This window comes from Fukomys damarensis, unplaced genomic scaffold (assembly GCF_012274545.1).
Source record: "Fukomys damarensis isolate Sample0158 unplaced genomic scaffold, DMR_v1.0_HiC HiC_scaffold_39, whole genome shotgun sequence".
Taxonomy (NCBI): domain Eukaryota; kingdom Metazoa; phylum Chordata; class Mammalia; order Rodentia; family Bathyergidae; genus Fukomys; species Fukomys damarensis.
In genome coordinates this window covers 14,435,320-14,457,402 of record NW_022900951.1, presented here as the reverse complement: position 1 = coordinate 14,457,402, position 22,083 = coordinate 14,435,320, and the positions used below count along the sequence as shown (strand labels likewise).

The window sequence follows — 22,083 nt, the reverse complement described above, 5'->3', positions numbered from 1 at the left end:
GGTGGCTGTACCGCGGGTTCCGCGCGAGGAACGCCCCCTCACCGCCAAGCTAGTGTGCAGCCTAGGCTTCGCCCCGCATCCCTGCACGTCCGCCTTCGCGGCGTCACCCCCAAGACCTTTGCTTCCCTGCTCTCGTAGCCTTCTCCGCGGACCCTCCTCAGCCGCGTCGCGCCGCCCCTCATTCCCCGGGATTCCCTTCGCCGGCCGCGGGCCCATCTTGCCTCGGGGCGTTCCAACGCCGGGCCGCCTTTCCTTAGCTGCCGCTTTACAGGCTGCGCGGACAGTGCCCTGCCGAGCAGCCTCCCTTGGGTGGGTGAGGCCGGGCCGGGGTCTGGGGGCATTGAGGGTAGTTGATGGGGCCGAAGGGTAGGGATGACTTCAAGTTGTTTGAGAGACGGACTCTAGCGCTTTCCGGGGACTTTGGTAACTTGGATTTTGGAAGGGAATGTCAGCCCGAAAGGATGCGCCTGTGGCGGGGAGCAGGCGCTACTGTGCAAGGTGCGCTCCGCAGTCTTCACGCGGGTCGACGCCGGTGGCTCTCCCTCAGGGCGAAACGGCTCCGCAGGATAGAGGCCGGTCCCTGGCGGGCGGGAAGGCGAGGGGGACTCCGAGTTTCTCACGGGGCCACTAGGCGGTCGCCGTGCCGTCAAGGTTTAAGTCTAGAGGCCAGTGCAGCCTTCATTTAGAAACAGTCCTGAAGTGGTTCCTTTCTCACTTTATTCTTTGGCTGGACTTTGTGCTCTGAGTGTGAAGAGCCAGAGGGAAAACGAGTATAGGAAAATTTGATCGATTTCATACCTTGAGTTGTATACGTAAGTTCAAGGGCTGAACTGTTACCGTCCCCTCCCGCACAAATATTTGGGCATCCTCAGGTATTCACTTACAGCTTGTTATTTAAGAGTATTGATTTTTTTGAAAAAGGTTGTTAAACATTGATTATACATCACGAAGTGGATTGCAACTGGGAATTTGTCTCTGTTTTGAAGAATTAGATTAACGATTATGGCTGATCTGTAGAGTGACTTTAGACTATCTGTAGAAAATGAATGGATGGGTTGGTAGGAGGAACTGAGGCAGGAAAGTAACTTATGTTCGTATGATTACTGGAATTACTAGAGATGCTCCTCCCCTCCAAAACAAGCTAGCTTTAGATGCTGTTGCATTTTTTAATGCTTCCAGCATTATGCATATTTCAGTTTTAAGGGACGAGCGTTATAAGATGTACATTTATAGAATACAACTTCCTACTCCAAGCGACTTTACTATAAGAATAACTCAGACACATAGTTCATTCTTTTTAGTTAATTGCTTGAAACGTTCTTCAATAATGCTAATTCCTTCTTTGCCATTCTTAATTACTTATCAGCATTTCCAGTGATGGATGTTCTTTGAGGATGTTTGTGGCTTTATATGTTCAATAGGAAAATTGTGAATATAAGCTTTTGGAAGTTAGTCATATTGGGACTTTTGAGAAAGGAAACACACCTGATGCCTTGTATTTGTTCTGCTATATAGCCTTATCCATAAGCTTAAAATAGTCTGATTTTTTAAAAAAACAACATGGCTTTAAAACTTTTGAATAAACTTCATATATATCTTCTTGCAATCTTCTAGGCTTCATAATGGTGTATGTACCTTTTAACCCCAAATAACCTGCTTTGTTTTGGAATAGATAGTTTGGGAAAAAAGATGACTGTAACAGTACTGCATTATGTGTGAGGATATTTAAAAAGTAATGATGTCATAAGTGTACAAAGAACTTTGGGGTCAGTGACAGCACCTCTTGAAGCAATTGGTCAGTCCTTTTGATGTATGATTCAATCGACATACCTTTTTTTTGTACTAGGAATCGAACTCAGGACCTTGCTCTTGCGAGGAAGGAGGCAGAACTATTGAGTTAAATTCCCGGCACTTGGCTGTCTTTTGTTTGGAGTTCAATTCAAGGTACCTTTATCCAGAACCTACTGTAAGTGCTAATTTCTGGATAATTAAGGTTGCCCATGAATAGTTTATTTCTGAATATTTTAAGATTATAGTTAAAATCATTATGAGTGTAGAACAAGTAGTTGTTTTCCTTACAGGCCAAGCTCAGAGTCAGTATTTTAATAATTCTCTAAACAGAATTTCGGTTGTACTTGCAAATTATTTCTAACACGTTGATTTTTGTGCTTTTCTGGTGTGATTGTATAAAGTTATACATTTTTATGAGAAATTATTTTCTGGATAAAATAGGTTGTTTGTTGCTCTTGAGCCTTGATGGAAGAATATTGTTGGTAAAAAAATGAAATCAGCATGTGAGCTGAAGATTGAATTTTTTTTTTTTTTTTTGGTACTGGGGATCAAACTCTGGTCCTTGTGCTTGCGAGGAGGCAGGCGGCGGAACCGCTGAGCTAAATCCCCAGCCCAAGATTGAATATTTTTAAATCAAAGCAGTGACACTTTTATGACCAAATAATAGAGGCTGTAACTAATTTTAACTTACTGATATTTTAATGCACTTTCCCCCCAAAATATTTCATAAATCTCTCTAAACTCAAAAATAACAAGTGTTATGATGGTCAGCTATAAGCCAGATGTGACTCTCATTTTCTTGTGGGTTTGTTCCTTTTTAGTTGCCTGCCTGTTGCTCCCAGATGCTTCCTATCACCCCTCTTCCTGTCCCTGTTCTTTGCTGTTGGTGTCTGTTTCCGCATCAGTGAAATGGTTAGGGTAATCCTGTGCTGTCTCACTGAGAAATAATTGATGATGCTAAAGTGCCTTGAAAGGGCCAAGTAAATACTGTCTTTTTAATGAAAAGAATCTTCCATTTAAGGAAGATCCAAACCCCATTTTTAGTTTGAGCTCTTGGGGGAGGGGTTTCACTTGAGTATCTTATGGTTACTTTCCTTGGGTTAATAGAAATCACTATTGTGACTTTAGTAAATCAACACTGGTGGTGGAAGCAAGGGATCCTCTGCTGTTTGAATTATTAGACACTACTTGTCCTTTTTTGCCAGGTTATCTTGTCTGCCCTCTTTCTCCCTTTATGTCAGCTCTACCATGTGTGCATAGAAATCTCAGTTCATTTTCTTCTCTTTTAGCTCCCCTCCCAGGGAATCCTATGTCTCATATTCCTGGTTTTTAGGACATAAAAGTACAAAGTTATTCCTGTCAGCTATCAGAGTTAGTGCTGTGGTATGGAGATTGGTCTAGCATTGCCAGGAGATGCTTTGTGGTTTGGTGTGAGCAAGTCAAGCACCCCTAAGAGTTTTAGAACCATCACAGTATTAATGCCTGAGAATTAGGACATAATATCTTAGAATTTGAAGTGATTGTTGATTGCAGTAACCAAAAACCTGGAAATATTGAAAATAGCCAGTGTTGGTGGTTTTAAAAGTTTACTTTCCCTGGCTTGGGGTCTTTATCCTTGTATCTTAGGTTAAAATGGTATTATATAAATACTAGTATAATTTAGTGTTAAATATGTTTACCAGATGCTAACTAATTTGGGTTTTGGTTACTTTCAGCACAGAAATGCCTTTACTGTACTAACATCTCATTAAATGATAGCAGAGCTGTTGGTTCTTAAAGCAGGATAGCTAAAAAAATTTTCAGAAACCATGTAAGATTTGGAATGAGTATCTGTTCTTTGGTTTTCATGAATAAGAAATTTTTTGTTTGGCCTTTATGTTCTCTACTATAAGCAAACTTAGTAGCCGTAGAGATAATAATACTGGTGGTTTTTATGCTGTTGTTTCTACTAAACATGTTCCTTAACCTCTTCTTTTTGGTATGTGAGTTTAACCTGAGAAATGGGGCTACCTCATTGTATGAAAAGTGAAGGATTTTTGGCTCCTGTGGTAGTTTATTTGATGATTTTTTCCTTTTAGTTTTATTTCCTAGGCTAGATGAATTGTTTATTTAAAGAGTTAAAAAATAAAATAAGCTTGTTGAGTCTTTATGAGTAAAGAGCTGGGAAACATTTGAAGATAGCATGTGAAGTCACCTACTATCCATGCCTGTGTTTATGACTATGGCTCTGCCCCTTCCTAAGTTTATAGGAGCAAATTGTTATAAGGGTGGAAACAGTGCCCATCTTTTGTGGTAATGTGCCATTGTAAACTTCAGATGAGACAAATACATTGCAATTCTAGGGCATACCTTGAGGATGCATTCTTCTACTCTCTGGGAAAAGTTGGTGTGTCTTTCTGCCTTTTGTATTTAGAATATACATTTGATTTTACTCACCCTCTGTTTCTTAAAAGGATTAACTGGTGCAGAATTCTAGACATAAATAGCTCTGTTTGGTATGTATCTTATAACTATGTCATAGTTACTTAAGCATGTGTATTTGCAAAATCCTTATTTTTTAATATTTGGTCACTTCCTGCCTTTCATTAGTTTTAGCTGGTTTAAGATTTTGATTGTTTTTTTTTTTCTTCCCCTCAATACTGGAGATTTAACTCAGGGCCTTTACACTGAGCTCTATCCTCACTCATTATTATGAGAAAGGGTTTTGCTAATCTGGGCTCAAACTTCAAATTTTTCTACCTCAGCCTCCTAGAGGGCTAGAATTACAGGTGTGTGTCAACACACTCAGTGATTATATATTTATTTTCAGTAAATCAAATGTATTTCATCTTTTCAGTTCCATTACATTTCTGAATATAGTTGGAAACAGCCATTTGCTGTTGTCTTTTTTTTCTTTGAAACATTTGAAAAGTATTATTTGGAAGTTTTTCCTTTTTTTTTGGTACCGGGGATCAAATTTGGGACCTAGCGCTTGTGAGGCAGGCAGTGGAAGCGCTGAGCTAAATCCTTGGTCCTATTTGGAAGTTTTTCAATATACTTTAAAGTTTTAAAAGTAGTAAGCAGTGTTTAATTTTTACCTTTCTAGAGTTTAATAAATCTGATTAAGTGAAAGTCTTTGGTAGTCTTTGAGATGTGTAGTATTCAATAATAACAAGTACATCTACATATTGCTTGGTCTTAGTTTACTTTAAAAACTGGTTTGAGACTGTGTGTGTGTGTTGAGATTTTGAAAAGTTATAGAAATATTTAAATGAGTAATTTGCTGACACCTGTCTCATATTTGAAGTATTGTCAAGGATGTTTAGTTTTGGGGTCACTCTAGATTTTGGTTTATTGCATGCTTTTCTGCAGTCTGTTGTCTAGCAGGGATTGTTGTCATCATTTCCATTATTTCTTGTGGGGCTGGTGCTAGAAACCATAAATCTGGACTGTGCTGATAATAGGAACAGGCTGTAACCTGATCCAGTTCTTTTGTCAAAATGGCCCACCATGAGCTGTCTGTAGTAAATTGACATGCCCTGCCATTAACTCCAGTCCTCCACAAATGTCTATGGGTATCAGATCTTTGGGCAATTAGCCTGTGACTATGCTTTAAAACCTTAGGAATTTACAACTACAAACTGGGATTTTGGCAACCCTTGTCTTTCATTTATCTGTTTTTGACATATTTCTTAACCAAGTACATAGGTTTCACATAAATCATTTAAAATTCTTAGTGGTTAGTTGCTTTAACTTATAGGTCATAATTTTTTAGATAACTGAAAAAATCTTGAAAATAGTTGTCTTCTTGGATTTATTTTGACAGAAAAAGATGAATTTATAATTTGTTTAGGTAGATTTTACTAAATCATTATTAAAATTGTTCCTCTAGAAGAAACCTTTCCACCAGAAGCCTTGATTTGGTAAATCCTTACTATCAAAAAATGTTCTTTCAATAATCACAATTCAGAGATGGAATTTTGTTTTGAAATGTAGTTGCAACATTAATTTTTTCTGATTACTTTTATGTCAGAAAATGAGACCTTTGATTATTATATTGATTTGTTTGAATTGAGTAGATAATTGACCAGTCTTAAAGTGGTGAGTCATGTCCAATTTAATGTTACATATAGCTATACAATAAGCATATATATACTTTTTCTATCCTGTATTAGGATAATCATCCTTACTAGAAGCAAAATTTTTGTTAAAAAATGGAGTTTCTTTTTGTCAAAGGAATATTATAGCTCTAATATATTTGAATTAAATCAGTATATTTTCACATTTATATATAAATGTGAAGTATGTCTTTAAACAAAATAAACTATTTTTAAGTCAAAATGAAAAATTTAAAGGTGGTATTTTATGCACTTAACCCATACCTCCCTCTTTTGCATACTAACTGTACAGTAAGAAAGGGCTTTTTTTTGTTGTTAAAGTCTGAAAAGTATCTATAACAAGATAGATTAAGGGGAAAAACTACCTGTGCTATCTCATTAATCTCTACTGAATTATATCTATGACTTTGCATCACTTATTCCAACATTTACTTTAAAACACCAGCAAATATATATATGAACTTCTTTTAGCCTTGAAATTTTTGTTGTTTGGTTTGTTTACTTGTTTGTTTGAGATAAGGTCTTGTTTTGTAGTACAGGCTGGCCTTGAACTTATAGATATCCTCCTGCCTGTTTCTCACAAGTGCTGGGATAACAGGCATACACCACCACACCTGGCTTTACCCTTGAAATTTCTTATCCTAGTGATATACTCAAGGAGATATGAAACATTTTTGCCATTACTTTTGTGAATAAGTACTGTGGTGTGTTTTCTCTTTTGTGTGTGTGTGAATATTGATTTAAAATGTATGTTTTTGTTCCACCTGTTAAGTAATTGGAATTTATAAACTGAATTCTGGTATAGCATATGTTCGTAGGTGTTCCTCTCCTTGAAAAAAAAATCTTTTACAGTAACCAATTTGTCCTGGGCCTATCTTTTTGAAACTTCAAACATCTTAGAAAGATCAAATTCAGAGTGAAAAAATAAAAGTTTGGGAAGGAAGATGTTGGCGTGGAAGATTACTTTAGTCTCACAATACTGACTTAGTCTTATGTGTAAATTGAGACAACAGATTTGATACTGTAGGAACAGAGATGAGCAACAATGACAGCCAAAAGAAAAATCTCACCAAAACATTTTTAAAAGTATAATATTCTGATTCTGTGTGGATTAGATAAAAGTAGCATATAGCATGGGAGATTTGATTTACTCATTCAGCAAATTTGGGGGGGGTCTTACTGTGTGACAGGCACTATTCTAGTTATATTAAGGATTAAAAAATAAACTAGATAAGGTAATGCCCATAAGGAGCTTATTGACTAGCAGGAGTGATAAGGCATGTACATAGTTAAACACAGCAGAAAGGGTTACACATTTATGAACCTAAGTTCAAATCTGATGGGGTGATTTTGGGCAGATCTTTGAGCCTCACTATCCTTAACTTTCAAATGGGTATTAATGGGCATTGATAATAGTATCTGTCCTACATGCTTGTAGTAGGGATTAGATAAGGAAAAATGTATCTAAAGGCTTTAGTGGGGTACCACACATTTAGCAAGAACTCAGTAAGTGAGTGCTCCTAGTATGTATTACCACTGCAAATACCACTGTCATTGGATCTCTGGGACCATAATTTTTATTTTCTCCTGCCCTCGTGTCTATACTGTCTAGGTTGCATGATATATTATGTCTTCTAATCTCTCCCTTTCAAAGCCTATACAGTTAGTTGGAGCCTTGTCTTTTGGTATCTGACAGACCTTGGTTTGAATCATTTTTCTTTCACTATTAGCTTTCTGATCTTGAAGAATCAACAGAACTTGGTAACTGATAAGATACTGAATAAAGGAGGAAGGGAGTCAATGATGGCCAAATGTTCGGGAATATTGTGAGTTTGTAATGCCTATTAAAATAGAAAGCAGAAGAAAATGTCATTTTGGATGGCAAACAAGTTTGATTTTTTTAAAACAGGTGGTGTTTGAGGTAGTTGCAAAGCATTCGACTGGTGTTCATTTGGCTAGACTGTAAATTTTGAAAGAGGTTAGGATTAGAGATGCTGCATAGAGATGTTGAATGAGCCATGGAATAGAATTCTTGAGGAAGAGACTGAGTGACTAGAGAAGATTAGTGGTAGGACAGAAGGAGGAAGTACATACCAAAAGGCTAGTAGAGGTAGGGAATATCATATACCCAAGGCCAAGAGAAGAGAGATATCTGGAATGAGGGCTGACACTCTTTACAAAAGCCTCCTGAAGTGTCAAAAGAGTGAGACCTGAAGCATTGAAATAAAGTTGGATGTTGAAGAAGTAGTTTGGGTCTTGGAAAGCAGTTAAAGAAGAATAGAGAAGATAAAGGCCAGATTGCAGAATCTGAGAGTATCCCAGCAACTCTTTTCTCCATATTATGTGTGTTATCATTGATATTCATTACTACAACCGTGGACATCAAGAAAAAGTTAAGTCTGGTAAATATTGCTATGTTGCCAGCCTTAATGCATTTCTGACTTACAGTTTTTCAATTTAATGATTGGTTTATCAGGACATCACTCCATTGTAAGTCAAGGAGCCTCTCTATATAATAGAGAGTGATTTTTTTATACTGGTAAAATTTATATATTATTCTCATTTTAGGTCAAATGCCTATAGAAGCACTTCACTGTTTTTCAGAAGGTAGATTATAAACTTTAAAATAGAAGGTTCAGTGAATAATTCTCATAATGAACGCTTAAGTCTGAACATTATTAGGACTTCTGTTTGGGAAATGCAGCAACAAACCTTTTTGGTCTTGGAACAAATTTGTTTTTTTAAAGCTTAACTTCTGAATTTGATTGATTCTTATAGTCTCTCAGGTTGAAATTCTGTAATTTCATCCATTTTATAATATCTGACCCTGTAGCCTAAAGTTGAAAAGGTTCCTGAGAGATTTTTTGCTGTCAGACTTGCTTAGCCATGGTCCTTGTCAAAATGTTTTACCTTTATTGACTGTTGAGGTAGCAGTGATCCCTAATTAGAGACTCAAAGTTAGCTTACCTTATTTTAAAAGCAAAAAAAAAAAAAAAAAAAAAGCAAAACAAAAACTGATAGAGGCCTGTGGAGATGACATAAATCTATAATGCCAGCTACTATGGAGGTTTACAAGTTCAAGGCCAGCCTGGACAATGTAATGGAAACCCTGTCTCAAAATTTTAAAACAGGGACTAGCGAATGTGGCTCAATGGCAGGACACCCCTAGGTTTCATCTTTAGTACCACAAATAAGGAAAGAAGAAAGGGAAGGGAAGAAAGGAAGATCCAACTTAAAATTCCCAAAAAGCAAAAAAAAAATGGAAAGTTCCTGAAATCTTAGAATTATAGACTTAGTAATTTGCTAAATAACCCTTTAACATTTTTTTCTCAACAAATTGTAGAATTTTCTCCAGAATCATACAAGTGCAATGAAAGTTTTAGGCTTAATCATTCCACTATTAATCACTGTTTGGATTGTTTAATCATATTGTGAAAGTGGTTTAAAACAAAGATTTTCTTTGTTGATCTTTTTTATTCACTCTTAATTCTGTGCATAAGATTCAGATTGCTAAACAAATGGCTTTGAAAAAGATCCCACATTGTGCATACTTGTTCAAATCCTGCTAAATGCAATTGCTAGATTTAGTATATACCTGGTCATTTGAAAATTTCATTGTCAGGCACTTTTATAAAATAGTACTAACCTAATACCTTTTGGAGGGCTTACTTACATTTGAATATGCTTTTTCATACAGTGGAGTTGTTCCTAATACACTGACAAAGCTGTTCAGTGTTTTTCAAAAATCAAAATTTCCCTCCTGTGTAATAGAGCTACTTTGAAGGTCTTATTTGAGTCTTTCTTACAGTGCTGAAGAGATTGAAAGTATATCAACAGCAAAGGTAACCTTTTTTTTAAAACAGTTTTCTCTGTAGAATACCCACTATGGAAGTTGAGATATGTCAAGTTCTTGAATTTTTTTGGTACCAGGCATTGAAATCAGGTCTTGTGCTTGTGAGGCAGGTGGTGGAACCACTGAGCCAAATCCCCGGCCCTGGTTCTTGATTTTTTGCAGAAAAAGCTGTGTTGTTTGCATATCTGCTGTGTAGATCATAGAGATAAGTTCTCTACTCCATAGTATAATACACTTTGTTTAAGACACAGAGGATTCATGAGTCTGGTAGTTGATAGATATCTAGTATTTGCTAATAGATAATGGAAATCTTGTATTCTATAATGTCGTACAGTGTTATGCTGGGACATTTTAACAGGGACAATAGAACGTTGTTTCCCTCAAATTATGGTCAGATAGTTTTAATTACATTAGTTATTACTCATTTATGTCAGAACCTTCACAAATTCCTAATAGTATTCAGTCCTAAGAAAATGTTTGCCTTTCCCATTGGATTTGTATGTACTTTTATCTTGTAGCAGACTTATATAACCGAGGTATTTTCTTTTTTTTACTTTAGCTACTAGGAAGCCCAGAGAGAAATGAATCACTGAGGCTGAGTACTCCATTTTCCCTAACTAGTATAATTTTCTCTTTTTAATTAAAAAAGCTCCTGGGAACCTCATTAGCACAGTAGGTAGTGCATCAGACTCATAATAAAGCTCCTCCCTAAGTATTTTTATATTGCAACTGCTAAAACTTCTTCAAAAATAGCATAGTATATGACATAAAAAAGTATGTAGAAAATGGTTAAAAGTTTTGGTGATCAAACAGTATTTAAAAAGTAATATTTGATATCTATAGTCATAAATTTAAAATTTATCCCCAAATTCTAATAAATTTAATCTACTTTGAAGTTTATCACTTTGGGTTGCAAAATAAGCAATAACTTTTGTGCTGCTTTAAGTGTCAATCTTGAGAGTAGTGGAATTTTTCCTTAAGGCATGAATTTTTAAACAGCATTTATTATTCATTGTCCAATTTTCATTTTAACTAAAATGTTGACTTTATGAATTTATAATACAAACTCAATTTCATTTGAAAATTATTGACATGGAATTTGGAAAATATATATTTAAAGGTGGTGATTCAGCTATATGCATGTATGTATATAAATTATATGCTTTTACATATATGGTTTTTAAAAATTGGAAGTATGTACATACGAATGTCACCAGATGGTTAACAGCTAGCATTATTTGATTGTAGGGTTAAAGGTGATGTTTTTCCTTCTTTTTACTTAAGTATCCTAATTTTGGGGAGGGTGTTTATACAGTGATGAGTGTGTAAAAGAGAAAAACATTCTAGTTTCTAGGAGTTCACAGGGCTGTTTTGGCACATTTATTCTACAGGAAATAATATATTAATGAATAAGTACCTCATAGTCATCCACCACAAGATGACACTAAGTTTCTGTAGGCTTTAGCTGGAATATTAGAACTTTTTTCTGATAATGCTGATTAGTAGGTGATGGCTGCTTCTTTGGTAATCATATATCTGATTATTATCAGTACATGCATTTATTTATTACTGCTTATTGTAAGAGTGCGTAAACTAAGAGTTCCTGTTTTGTTAAACACTCTTTTAGCATATATTGGAAAAGCAACCAAGTAATGTTCAGAAATCAAAACTGGAACATAGTTTTATTTTACAACATAATTAATGTTAAGTGCTAATACTAAAACTCAGTGACAAATTTTAACTGCTGGGGCAGATGGGATAGGATAAGGAGCAGTTTTTTGTTAGTTTGTTTTGTTTTTTTGAGACAGAGTCTCCCTTGTAGTCCAGGTTGGCCTTGAACTCACTATGTAGCCCAGGCTGGGCCAGTCTCAAACAATTAGTGATCCTCCTTCCTCAGCCTCCTGAGTACTGGGATCTCAGCTGTGCACCATCACGCCTGCCTGGCTAGGAACAGTTTTTGAGAGTCCGTTTGTTCACAACACTAAGCTGGATGTGCTACATGTTCACAGCTGTATCTCATGTTACTTACATGACTATAATGACATGTAGTGGTATTGTTAGCCTTAATTTACACTTGGGAAAACTAAGAATCTGGAAGATAAAGTAACTGGTAACAGCTTTAAGCAATTAAAATAATTATTCTGTGTATTGATATGGCCTTACTAGCTATTACAGTGTAATTTGTTTGTTTAACAATATATAGCTGGGGATTTAGTTGAGTTAGCAGCAGGCCTGCCTGGCAACTGTAAGGTCCGGAGTTCAATGCCTGCTACCAGGGGAAACAAAGAATATATAATTTCTTAAATTTGTGTGATCAACATTTCATGTATATAGCTTCTTAATATAACATCTAGTGGTTATTCATAAAACTTATCAGGACACACCCCCATGAAAGTAATTTTCTCTGATTTTTAAATAAATACCATTGTAAAGAATCCAAAAAAGTATTCTACAAAAATAGAAGGAAGATAAAGATCACCTAACGTTTTGCCACCCTGTGATACCAAGAAGGATGATTACCAGAATATTTATACATTTCTTCCTGTAGTTTGCACTCCAAAGTTATATACAAATGGGATCACGTTGCAGTTAAGGCTTTGTGCTTGCTGTGGGAAAGCTACAAGGAAAAATAATATATGCTCCATATCTTCCATCACTCTATAATTTAGGAGAGTTAAGTGGGTATATAAACAACTTACACCAAATAAGAATTGCTTTACCTGCTAAATGCGGGGTAGAAGCCCTTCAAGCTCTGAGCTCCCAAAGTTCAGAGGCCTTGTCTTCTTTCTTCTGGGCATAGCCCCTTAATAGTACATGGAATTATTGCCTGCAGTGCACATCCACTAATAAAGTCATTTGTACAAGTGAGACAGAAAAATATTATTTTGTTCACTGGGTTTAAATCGATTAACTTACAGTTTGAAAGCTCAGTAGAAAAGCATTTTGTATTTTTGAAAGTGAATTATTCATTCTTCCATTAGGGATTTTCTTTCCCTTAAGGCTAGGACATTGTTGTAACATGGAGGATGGTAAAATATTTCTCTGTAAAATTTTGTGTGTTTAGAGCATGACAGTTTGAAGGTTGTTACTTGGGGTTGTTTTGCAGTACCTGAGGATTGAACCCAGGTATTTAAATGTCTGATCATAATAGATCATGAATTTTTTGAGACAAGGTTTAGCTATGTAGTCCAGGCTGGCCTTGATTTCACTAATTAGTCCAGGCTGACCTCAAACTCCTGGCAATCCTCCTATCTCAGCCTTCTGAGTGCTGGGATTACAGGTGTGTGCCACCACACCTGGCAGATGCATTTATTTATTACTGCTCTACCACTGAGCTGCATCCCCAGCCTTCTTTTTATTTTTTATTTTAAGGCAGTGTCTTTCACAGTTGCCCCAGGTGGGACTTGATTTTCCTGCCTCTGCTTCCTTCAATTCTGGGATTACAAGTATATGTCACTGTGCTGGGCTGAGTACTGTATGTAGTTATACATTCTAAGACAGAAATCTTTGCTTAAAAGTGAATTTAAGCATTCAACTTGATCTTACAACTAGTATTCCAACAGTGCCTACATTGAGAATTTACACGTTTGCATATGCCAAAGGAAAAAACTTGGAAGTAGGAATAAAAGGGGGATCAGAAGCAAAAACAAATCTCCATTGATGCATATGGATTTCAAATACTTGATATTTTTTCTATTTAAATTTGATGACTATTATGAATTTTCATTTGGGTTCACTTTGAGTCTTTCTGTTCGCACTATTCTCACTGTTAATGGAATATATTTATAAAGGAAATAAAATGGGCATGGTCATATTCTAAAGGAAAAACTATGGTGTAACATTGAAATGATCAGCATAGTAAAACATGGAAGCTTCATGACTTGAGGGAAAATGTAAAAAGACTGTCTAGTGTGTGACTAATATCAAACTAAAGGGATCTTGAATTCTTCTTACCTACCTTTTTGGGGGATAACTATTTATTTTATCCCTTATTATGTGGTTCTACCTCTAAAATAAGTGGTTTGGATTCCAAAGCATTGGTTTCAAAGTTAAGAATATTGGCTTTAACTCTAAGAAAGTTCTGTTTCTATAGAAATACTCCTTTTAAAGATGATTATAAAAATCTAGCTTTAGCAATTTAAAATATTGTTTAAAATTTTAAGATCTAGATGTACTTAATTGGTCATTTAATGAGTTTGAAATATTCTTTATTTTAGAAGTAAGGTCTAGGAGAGGGAGGTACAGTACCTTAGTTCACGAACTCAGTTCTCTCCACAATTCTGGTTACAAATTGAACAGGACTGGAACTAAAGCAAATTTCTCCATAAGATCAATATCAAACCAACCACTGAGTTTGATTCAATTCTCATCAAACAATCGAGGTCACAAACTGAATATGGTAGCTCCTGAAGCCATGGTCCCTGAGAAATTGTATAGGGAGGTGAGGGCCCAGAGAGAACTTGAGCAACTCTACCATTTCATAATCCAGTGAAAGAATCAGGAGGATCTTTAGTTTCTGCTCGTTTTGTGTCTTCAGCCTGAAATTCCTTACTTCTTTCCTTCCTCACTGCAATTATCATCTGTCATCTGCAAAGAATCAATTCAGGAACCATTTCTTGGGTGTCATCACTGTAATACCAACTACTTGGGAAGCTGAGACAAGAGGATCACAAGTTTAAGGCCAGCCTGGGTAAGTTAGCGAGACCCTGTCTCAAGAAACAGCCCGAGACCTGGCAATCCGTAGTACTGGAAAATAAGTAAATGGGCTACTTCTTTTGAGAAGCCTTCTTTTATATTCACAGTTAATTGTACTTTGTACTTCTCTTACAGAGTACAATTTTTTCCTCATAAAGCTTACAGTTTGTTTTAATAATTTTTGTTACTATTTCTCCAGATTTTGAGCTATTTTGTAGTAGACTGTATATCTTTATGCGTACAGCACCAAGCACAATCACAAGAATTTTATAAATGTTTGTTAAATATAACAGATTACTAGATCACACCTGGTAACATGATGGAAATGAAAGGAAGAAGAAAATCTTCAAGGAGGAGGTTGTATTTATGTAATCCCTTAAAACATGGGCAGTATTTCGAGAATCAGAAGAGAAGAAAAGAATATTCCACATAGTAGAACAGTATGATGGATCATCGAAAACAGTCATTTTGAGCTGTGGGTGATAGGTGTCAGGTGGCTTTGAAATCATAGAGGGCCTGAAATATTCCCTACAGAAGGTTTTTTGCTCAATTAAATAGTGTTGGAGGAGGTGGGTGATTTGGGAAGAAAACATCCCAGATCATACCCAACATCATGTATCATCTAGGTTGTAGTAAGAGTAGGACACTGGGGACAAGACAGCTGTGTTAATTACTTTTCTCTCATTGCTGAGACAAAATACCTGACATCCAAAGTTAAAGAGGAAAGGGTTTATTTGGCTTATAGTTTGTGGAGGTTTCAGTCTATAATCTGCTGGCTCCAAAGCAGGGATGGCAGAGGGGCAACAGCTCATGGCGATGGAAGCAGCAAAAGCAGCAAGGAAGTTTAACAGTGTCCTTCTGCTCCTTTATCTTATTCGGACTACCGGGTTTAGGGCGGTGCCAAATCAGTCATTCACGTAGTGGTTTAGTAATCACACGCCCTTAATCTTAGCATCACATACTCTAGAGCCACCCACCTATGATTCCATGAGGCTTTGGGGGAACCTCTAGACCCAAACCAAAACAAGTTAGGCAGCTCTGGTACTATTACAGGTGGAAGCTAACAGTGGTGTAAATCACTGAGTGTCCGGGGAAAGGGAAATGAGATAGAATATGGTGACCACTGACTGAGTGTGAGTGAAAGAACAACGAACATACCTGGGCTTTAAGGCCAAGCACCTGGAAAAGTAGTACTTTTAGTAAGAGAAAGATGTTAGAAGAAGTAGATTTTGAGAAGGTGAGGCTTGAATGTTAGGCTACTGAATCCAAGCTACAGAAAGGTTCTCTGGGTGGCTTTACAAACGTTGTCTTCATAGTCTTCCTTTAAATACCAAATTACCTTTAGGTATAAACATCATTATGTTCTTACCACAAATACACAGAGTTATAGGGGAGGGGAGTAGGTAGATTTTTTTTTTACATATTAGGTTTTACCATGTACATAACCTCTATTATGCGCCTATTTCTGACTAGATTGAACTCTTGGAGTAGAAGAACAGTCTTAATATTTATCTTTGTTGTAGAGTGCCTGACATATTGAGGACATGCAGAGAAAGTTCCAGTTAATGAATAGTGGTTTAAAATTCCATCTTCTAAACAAGTAATTCTTGTAAGAAGACTTGACTCTTAGAGTTCTTAAAAAAGTTTCACCCATACAGTCATGATTCTTCCACCCCTCAGCAACATAATGTAGAAATGGGCTTCTGGATAGGTCTCAATTTGAATACCAACTCTCTCAACCTACCATCTGCTCTGTTTTGCTCACTGGATTTTTTAAAAAATTGAGATATAATTTACATACCATAAAATTCACCCTTTTAGAATGTACAATTCAGTAGTTCTTAGTATATTCACAAGGTTGCACAGATATCACCGCTAATATTAGAACATTTTCAGCACTACACAAAGGAAACCTCATATTCATAACCACGTCATTTCAGTTATTCCTCATTCCCTCTTCCCTCACCCAGTTACTTAATTGCTATTCCTTTATTCAAAGGAGAGAGCCCAAAAAGATCTGATTCTGTTAACTGCTAATAATAATACCCTTTAGAAGTATATTATGCTACAGAGGTTATTAACTGGCTTTTGTCCTTGTAGGAAAGAATGCCAGAACGGGATACCATGAGACAAACAGAAAACAACGGTAAGATTTACTTGTTTAAAGATGAGAACATTTTTATTTATTTGTTTGGGATGAATATCTTAGGGCAAACTGAACTTTTGAAGTAAAACCTTTTTGGAGTGAGGATATAGATGTGTGGTAGACTGCTTCCCTGGCATGTTCATGGCCCTGGTTTGAGCTTCAGCACTGAACAAAAGGTGAAGTAAAGGCTTCTTAAAAATAGATATTAGGTGCTTAGAATTAGAATTTTAGAACTTAATAGGTATTATAAGTAGTAATGTCTTCTGTCTTAGCTTTATAAATAAGAAAACTGAAATTCAAGGAGGTTAAGTGAATAGGTCATACAGTAATCTGACAAAGCCAAAATTAGAATCCAGATCTTCTAACTCAAGTATGAGTGATTTAAAAATGCTTAGTTCTGTCTTGCTGTAGTGAGAAGTCTCTTTATTGTTTCATAGATGTGTAACATTCACTTTCATTTTGTTTTGCGTTATATTTTCCCTCATTAAAACATTCTTCACATATTTGCCTTTTTAAATCCTATTCTTCCTTCAAGTCTTATATCTCTCATGAATTTTTCTGGCTAAAATACTGAGCACTAAATGTTGTTTTCTAATTTTGTTAAGTGCATTTAGTGTATTGTAGGCTCTATAACTAGATGATTGGGTTTCCTAGAACAGGAGCCATGCCTTTACAGTTTCACTTTCTTCTTAGAAAAATCTCATTGTATAACTATTCAGTAAATGTGTTTTTTCTTTTTACAAGTCAGATAATTTAAATAGGAAGCAGCCCATACATATATTCATCTCAAGTGTTCACATAGCTTGAAGAATCCCTTAGCCATAACCAGTAAGTAGATCTATTACCCTGAGAGGCATCATTTTTAGATCCTTTTAAAGAAACTTATTTGACAATGAGGGTATTCATAAGGCTGAAACAAGATGGTTAGAAGCATATTGAGTATGTTTGAATCCATGATTTCATAATAGTACTAAAAACAACCTCACAAATAAAACCTGTTGGTCATCTCTGGAGAATACCAAAGATCCAACTCACTTTGAAAACTAGAGAATGAAAGAATAATGGTGATTTCATGTGTAATCTGTACTTTAGGATAACTGTGTGGTTGAAGGAAGGAAATTTTTCTCTAAAGAAATTTTCTGGAGAGTGAATGACAAAGTATCTATCTCCATTTTACAACCAGTAATCAACTATGGATCTAGGCAATAGCTATCACAGCTGTTCACATCACAAAGACAGAGAGAGATAATTATATATCAGGAGCCTCTTGTGATAAGTATACAACACCACTGCTGAAGTCAACTTTTCCTCTAGTCACCCCCCCACCCAAGACAAACTCTGAATCTGATTAAACTCTTTTTGATCAGAGGTGTGGGGGGGATGCTTTTGTGGATTGAAATACTAATATTAATTTAGACAAAATGTGAGGGCCAGAAGAACCCAACTCAATAGGAAAGGAGTCAGCAAAATCCAGACTGAAGGTCTGGGTATTTGGCTCAGTGGTGCTGTGCCTGATTCACAAGCACAAGGTCCTGAGTTCAATCCTTGGTACAAAAAAAAAAATCTACACTGGAAAACTATAAATACTAGCCAGTTGGTATTATCAGCAAAATAATTACAAGAGAAAGAGAGAAATCTATATATCACAAAATACTTTGACACATATCTACATATTTTATTTGAGATCTGGTTCAAGCATACACACTTAGGATAATTAAGACAACTGATGAAATAAAGTGACTGGATATTTGATGATATTAAGGAATTGTGATTAACTTTCAAGCTTAATTAACAGTGTTATGCTTAAATTTTTAAAGACAAATCCTATCAAAGATGCATACTATAATATATATAGATAAAATGATGTGTCTTAGATTTGATGCAGTCTCACAGGTCTATTGAGTTCAGTAGTAGCTTAGCACAGAGGAAATACTGCTCAGTTCATTGAATTTCACTGTGTTCTGGTTTCTCTTTTACATGTTGAACATCACAAGCATCCATTTTATTTCTAGGACATGTTAATTTAGGCATTGTAAGGATCAGCTCATTTTGATTTATCAATGCATTTATTTAACAAATGCTTGTGAGTGTTCTATATATCAGGTCCTATTTTAGGAACTGAGGGTACTGCAGTGAATGAGACAGACAAAAATAAATACTTGCCCTTATAAAACTTTCATTTGAATAGAATGAGATATATAGTAAACAAGAAATGAGCTAATTATAAACTGCATAGTATATTAGAAAGTACAGTGGACCCTTGACTTACGAACTCAATTGGTTCCTGTGGGCTGGTTGTAACTCAAGTTGGTTTTAAGCCAGCATAGCTGAGATCTGGATGCTTACTTGGGTACATGCTATAGATAACAAGAGGCAGATGAATCTTCCATTTACCTGATTAACCCAAGTTCCTATGTCAGGCTGGTCATAACTTGAGGGTCCACTGTATTTAAGACATATGTAAAAAATGGAGATATTAATCATAAAATTAAAGCTGGTCAATTAATGAGTTTTAGTTTCTTTTTCTTGAAGCACTCTTTCAAAGACTGTTACTGTGACTTGTGTATTTCTATTTTATTTTTTCAATAGATCCAATGGATGTCGAGGAGACTCAAGAAAAAACTCATTCACCCACATCCCAAACTGGTGGGTTTTTAAAGTAAAGTAGCTTAATGTAACATCTTTGTTTTCCTCAATGCTAAAATGAGCTCTTACTGCTTTTTATATAATCTCTGTGCCTTAAACTCCTGTAAATTAATCATCCAAGCAATACAAAAGATTAAAAATTGCATATTTGATTTTGAAAATTTTTTGTATGGTTTTACTGAGAGATAAATCCATTAACTATATTTCAGTGCAAATTTTGCCAAATCCTAGATACTGCATTATTAATTGCTATTTATTACCACCTTGGAATAATTCGGTTATTATTAACCCCCCCTTTTCAACATTAGGCATTATAAAAGTTATTTTTTTAATGTTTCAAAGGCAGTTGATTTGTTAAGAGCTTAGGTACTGGGGAATCTGACAGACCTGTTCTAGAATCATGACCTCTCTCCTTACTTCCTAAATGGCCTTGGACAGATTACTCAATGTTTCTTAGTCTCTTTTTTCTTTTTTGTAGCACAGGGATAATAATAGTTCTTACATTATGAGACTATTTCAGTTAAATAAAAAATGATTGTAAGGCACAGTATAATGCCTAGTTATATAATAAATACTCAGTAGATACTTCATTTATTAACCCTGAGAGCTATTATTTTGTATTTTAAGTTTCTTATTTTGAACAGCATGTGTATACAACTGCATCATAGAAACTTAAGAGCTTGTATCTGACACTCTGGACCTGCTGCTCCTACGGAAAATAAAAAATAATTTATATGCATACAAAAACTGAATAAAAATACCTCAGCAAACTATTGTTTTATGAGAAATTAACAGGCATACTTCTTGCCCCTTGTCCTTCTATTGTACCTGCCCTGCCAGCCTTGATCCTGGAGTCCACCCCATGGCTTTCTATTCCTTTTTCTTTACTTTGTTTCTTTTTTAGTGCTGGGAATTCAACCTAGGGTGTCACACATGCTAGGCAAGCATTTTTAACACTGAGCTGTGTCCCCAGCCCTTGGCTTTCAGTTCCTTCATGAAAATTGTCTATAGAGGTTATCCCCATGGAATCACTGTTTCTCTCTGTAATTGGCTTTATTTATTCTTCAGCTTTTCCTTTAAACTTTCTCAAACTCTCCAAGGAAATGGAGACCATTAGGTTAGAATGTTCTTATTTCTCTCCTGCTTTTTTTTTTTTATGTACCAGGAATTGAACTCAGGTCTTTGTACATGCAAGTCCTACTTTTTAAAATATAATGACTTTTTACTTTTTAGAGAAATAATTCATATGCCATATAGTTTATTCATTTACTTATACAATCCAGTGGTTTTCAGTATACTTATAGTTGTGCAATCATCACTGCAATCAATTTTAGAACATTATCACCACCTTAAAAAGAACCCCCCCCTTTTTGTACTTTTTGCAAGGCAAGTGGCTGCACCCCTAAGCTAGATCCCCAGCCTAAGAAAAACCCTATTACCATTAGCAATTACTCCCTATTCCCTTCTTCAAGGAAACACCGATCAGCTTTGTATCTCCTTAGGCAAACAGTGATCTTACTTTCTGTCTCTAAAGGTTTGCTATTCTGGACATTTCATATAAATAAGCTTAAAATATATATTCTTAAAGGTTGAAACTAGTGACTTTTCAAATTTGTCAAACTTCTGATTTAAGAAAAGATTTCTTAATTGAATTGACAATCATCTACAGATATTTTTCAGATGCTAGATTCTAACATCTCATCCTAGGACTAAGTAAGTGACTGCTAGAAGGTTAGCTCCAAAAGAGACAAAAGATTTTGTCTATCTTATTAACTGATGCAGCCATAGTACCGAGGACAGTAGTGTATAGTGCTGATCCATTATGGTAATTCAGTGATAAATAAGACAGACATGATTCCTGCCTTCTTTGAGCTTACAGGACAAGATAGACTTAAACAAATGCTATTATAGTTGAGATAAATGTCGTGAAGTAGTGAGTGCTGATCATTCAACTGATTAGCTTCCACCTCTGGATATTTTGCCTATCTTCTTCACATAGCTTGTGAATCCAAGCTTAGAACTAATGAAAGGTCCTAGGATTCTCATTAATGTACTCTGGAGATCAGTGGGGCTTATAAAGATTATATTCAGTGTGCCAAAAGGTGTTGGAGATAAGGTACAGGCTAGAATGGAGTAGGAGTTAAATAAGGACAACCATGGGCATGTGCAGATACTAATCAGGTCACAGGGTTATATATGTGAAGAAACCTATCAGTTCCCAAGTATCTTTAAGAAAAAATGAACCCAACCCACCCTCTCTTTTAATTGGAACAAGATGCAGAGGCAGACAGGGACCTCATGGTTATCTAAGATTCTGTTTTGGGCTCCTGTTTGAGAATTCCAGTTGTACTATTGATGTGGATGTGTCAGATCTAAACTAGTAAAGCCTGCATCCATGTGTGTTTCCACTGCTATTGATAGGGTCTCAGCACACAGGCAGCCAGGATGAACAGTTTTATTGAGGCAGTCTAAAAATTTTACCTTATGAAAAAGACAACAAAAATTAAGGCTCCAAATGGTAAGTGATACATAATATCACCAGCTAGCAATATGATACAAAATGATTCTATTACAGTATATCAGTATAAAGGTTTTGGTAGCACAAATTATATCCCATAGCAACATAAATGGTAATAGAGGAGGGAAAATTTGTTAAGTATTTTCCAGTGTCATTGAAAAATTTTACAAATGTTATTGGCTTATGAAAGAGTGTTTTTTGAAGTAAATAATAGTAATGTGAGATTTTAGTTTCCAAGTCACTGTTTTCAACTTACACTCCTTTCTGCCTTATAGCTCCTTTATGACATCCTACTGAAAATTTCCTCCATTCATTTTTTTTTTTTTTAGACCGGGTC

The 22,083-nt window shown here is 35.8% G+C and overlaps 1 protein-coding gene across 4 annotated transcripts in view; it reads left to right on the top strand.

Annotated features, from left to right (window-relative positions):
• The first annotated feature begins 162 nt into the window (after positions 1–162).
• The window catches only part of Scml2 (Scm polycomb group protein like 2), an 89,921-nt gene continuing 68,000 nt past the window's right edge, over positions 163–22,083 (top strand). Inside the window, exons 1-4 of one of the 4 annotated variants that reach the window (XM_010643649.3) lie at positions 163–309; positions 14,337–14,431; positions 16,537–16,582; positions 19,172–19,228. In XM_010643649.3, the coding sequence (XP_010641951.1) occupies positions 16,543–16,582; positions 19,172–19,228 (97 nt within the window). In that variant the 5' untranslated portion in view covers positions 163–309; positions 14,337–14,431; positions 16,537–16,542. Of the gene's footprint in view, positions 310–1,856; positions 1,967–14,336; positions 14,432–16,536; positions 16,583–19,171; positions 19,229–22,083 lie in introns of those variants that run through there. The other 3 variants (XM_010643647.1, XM_010643651.1, XM_010643650.1) reach the window with 3 other exon arrangements.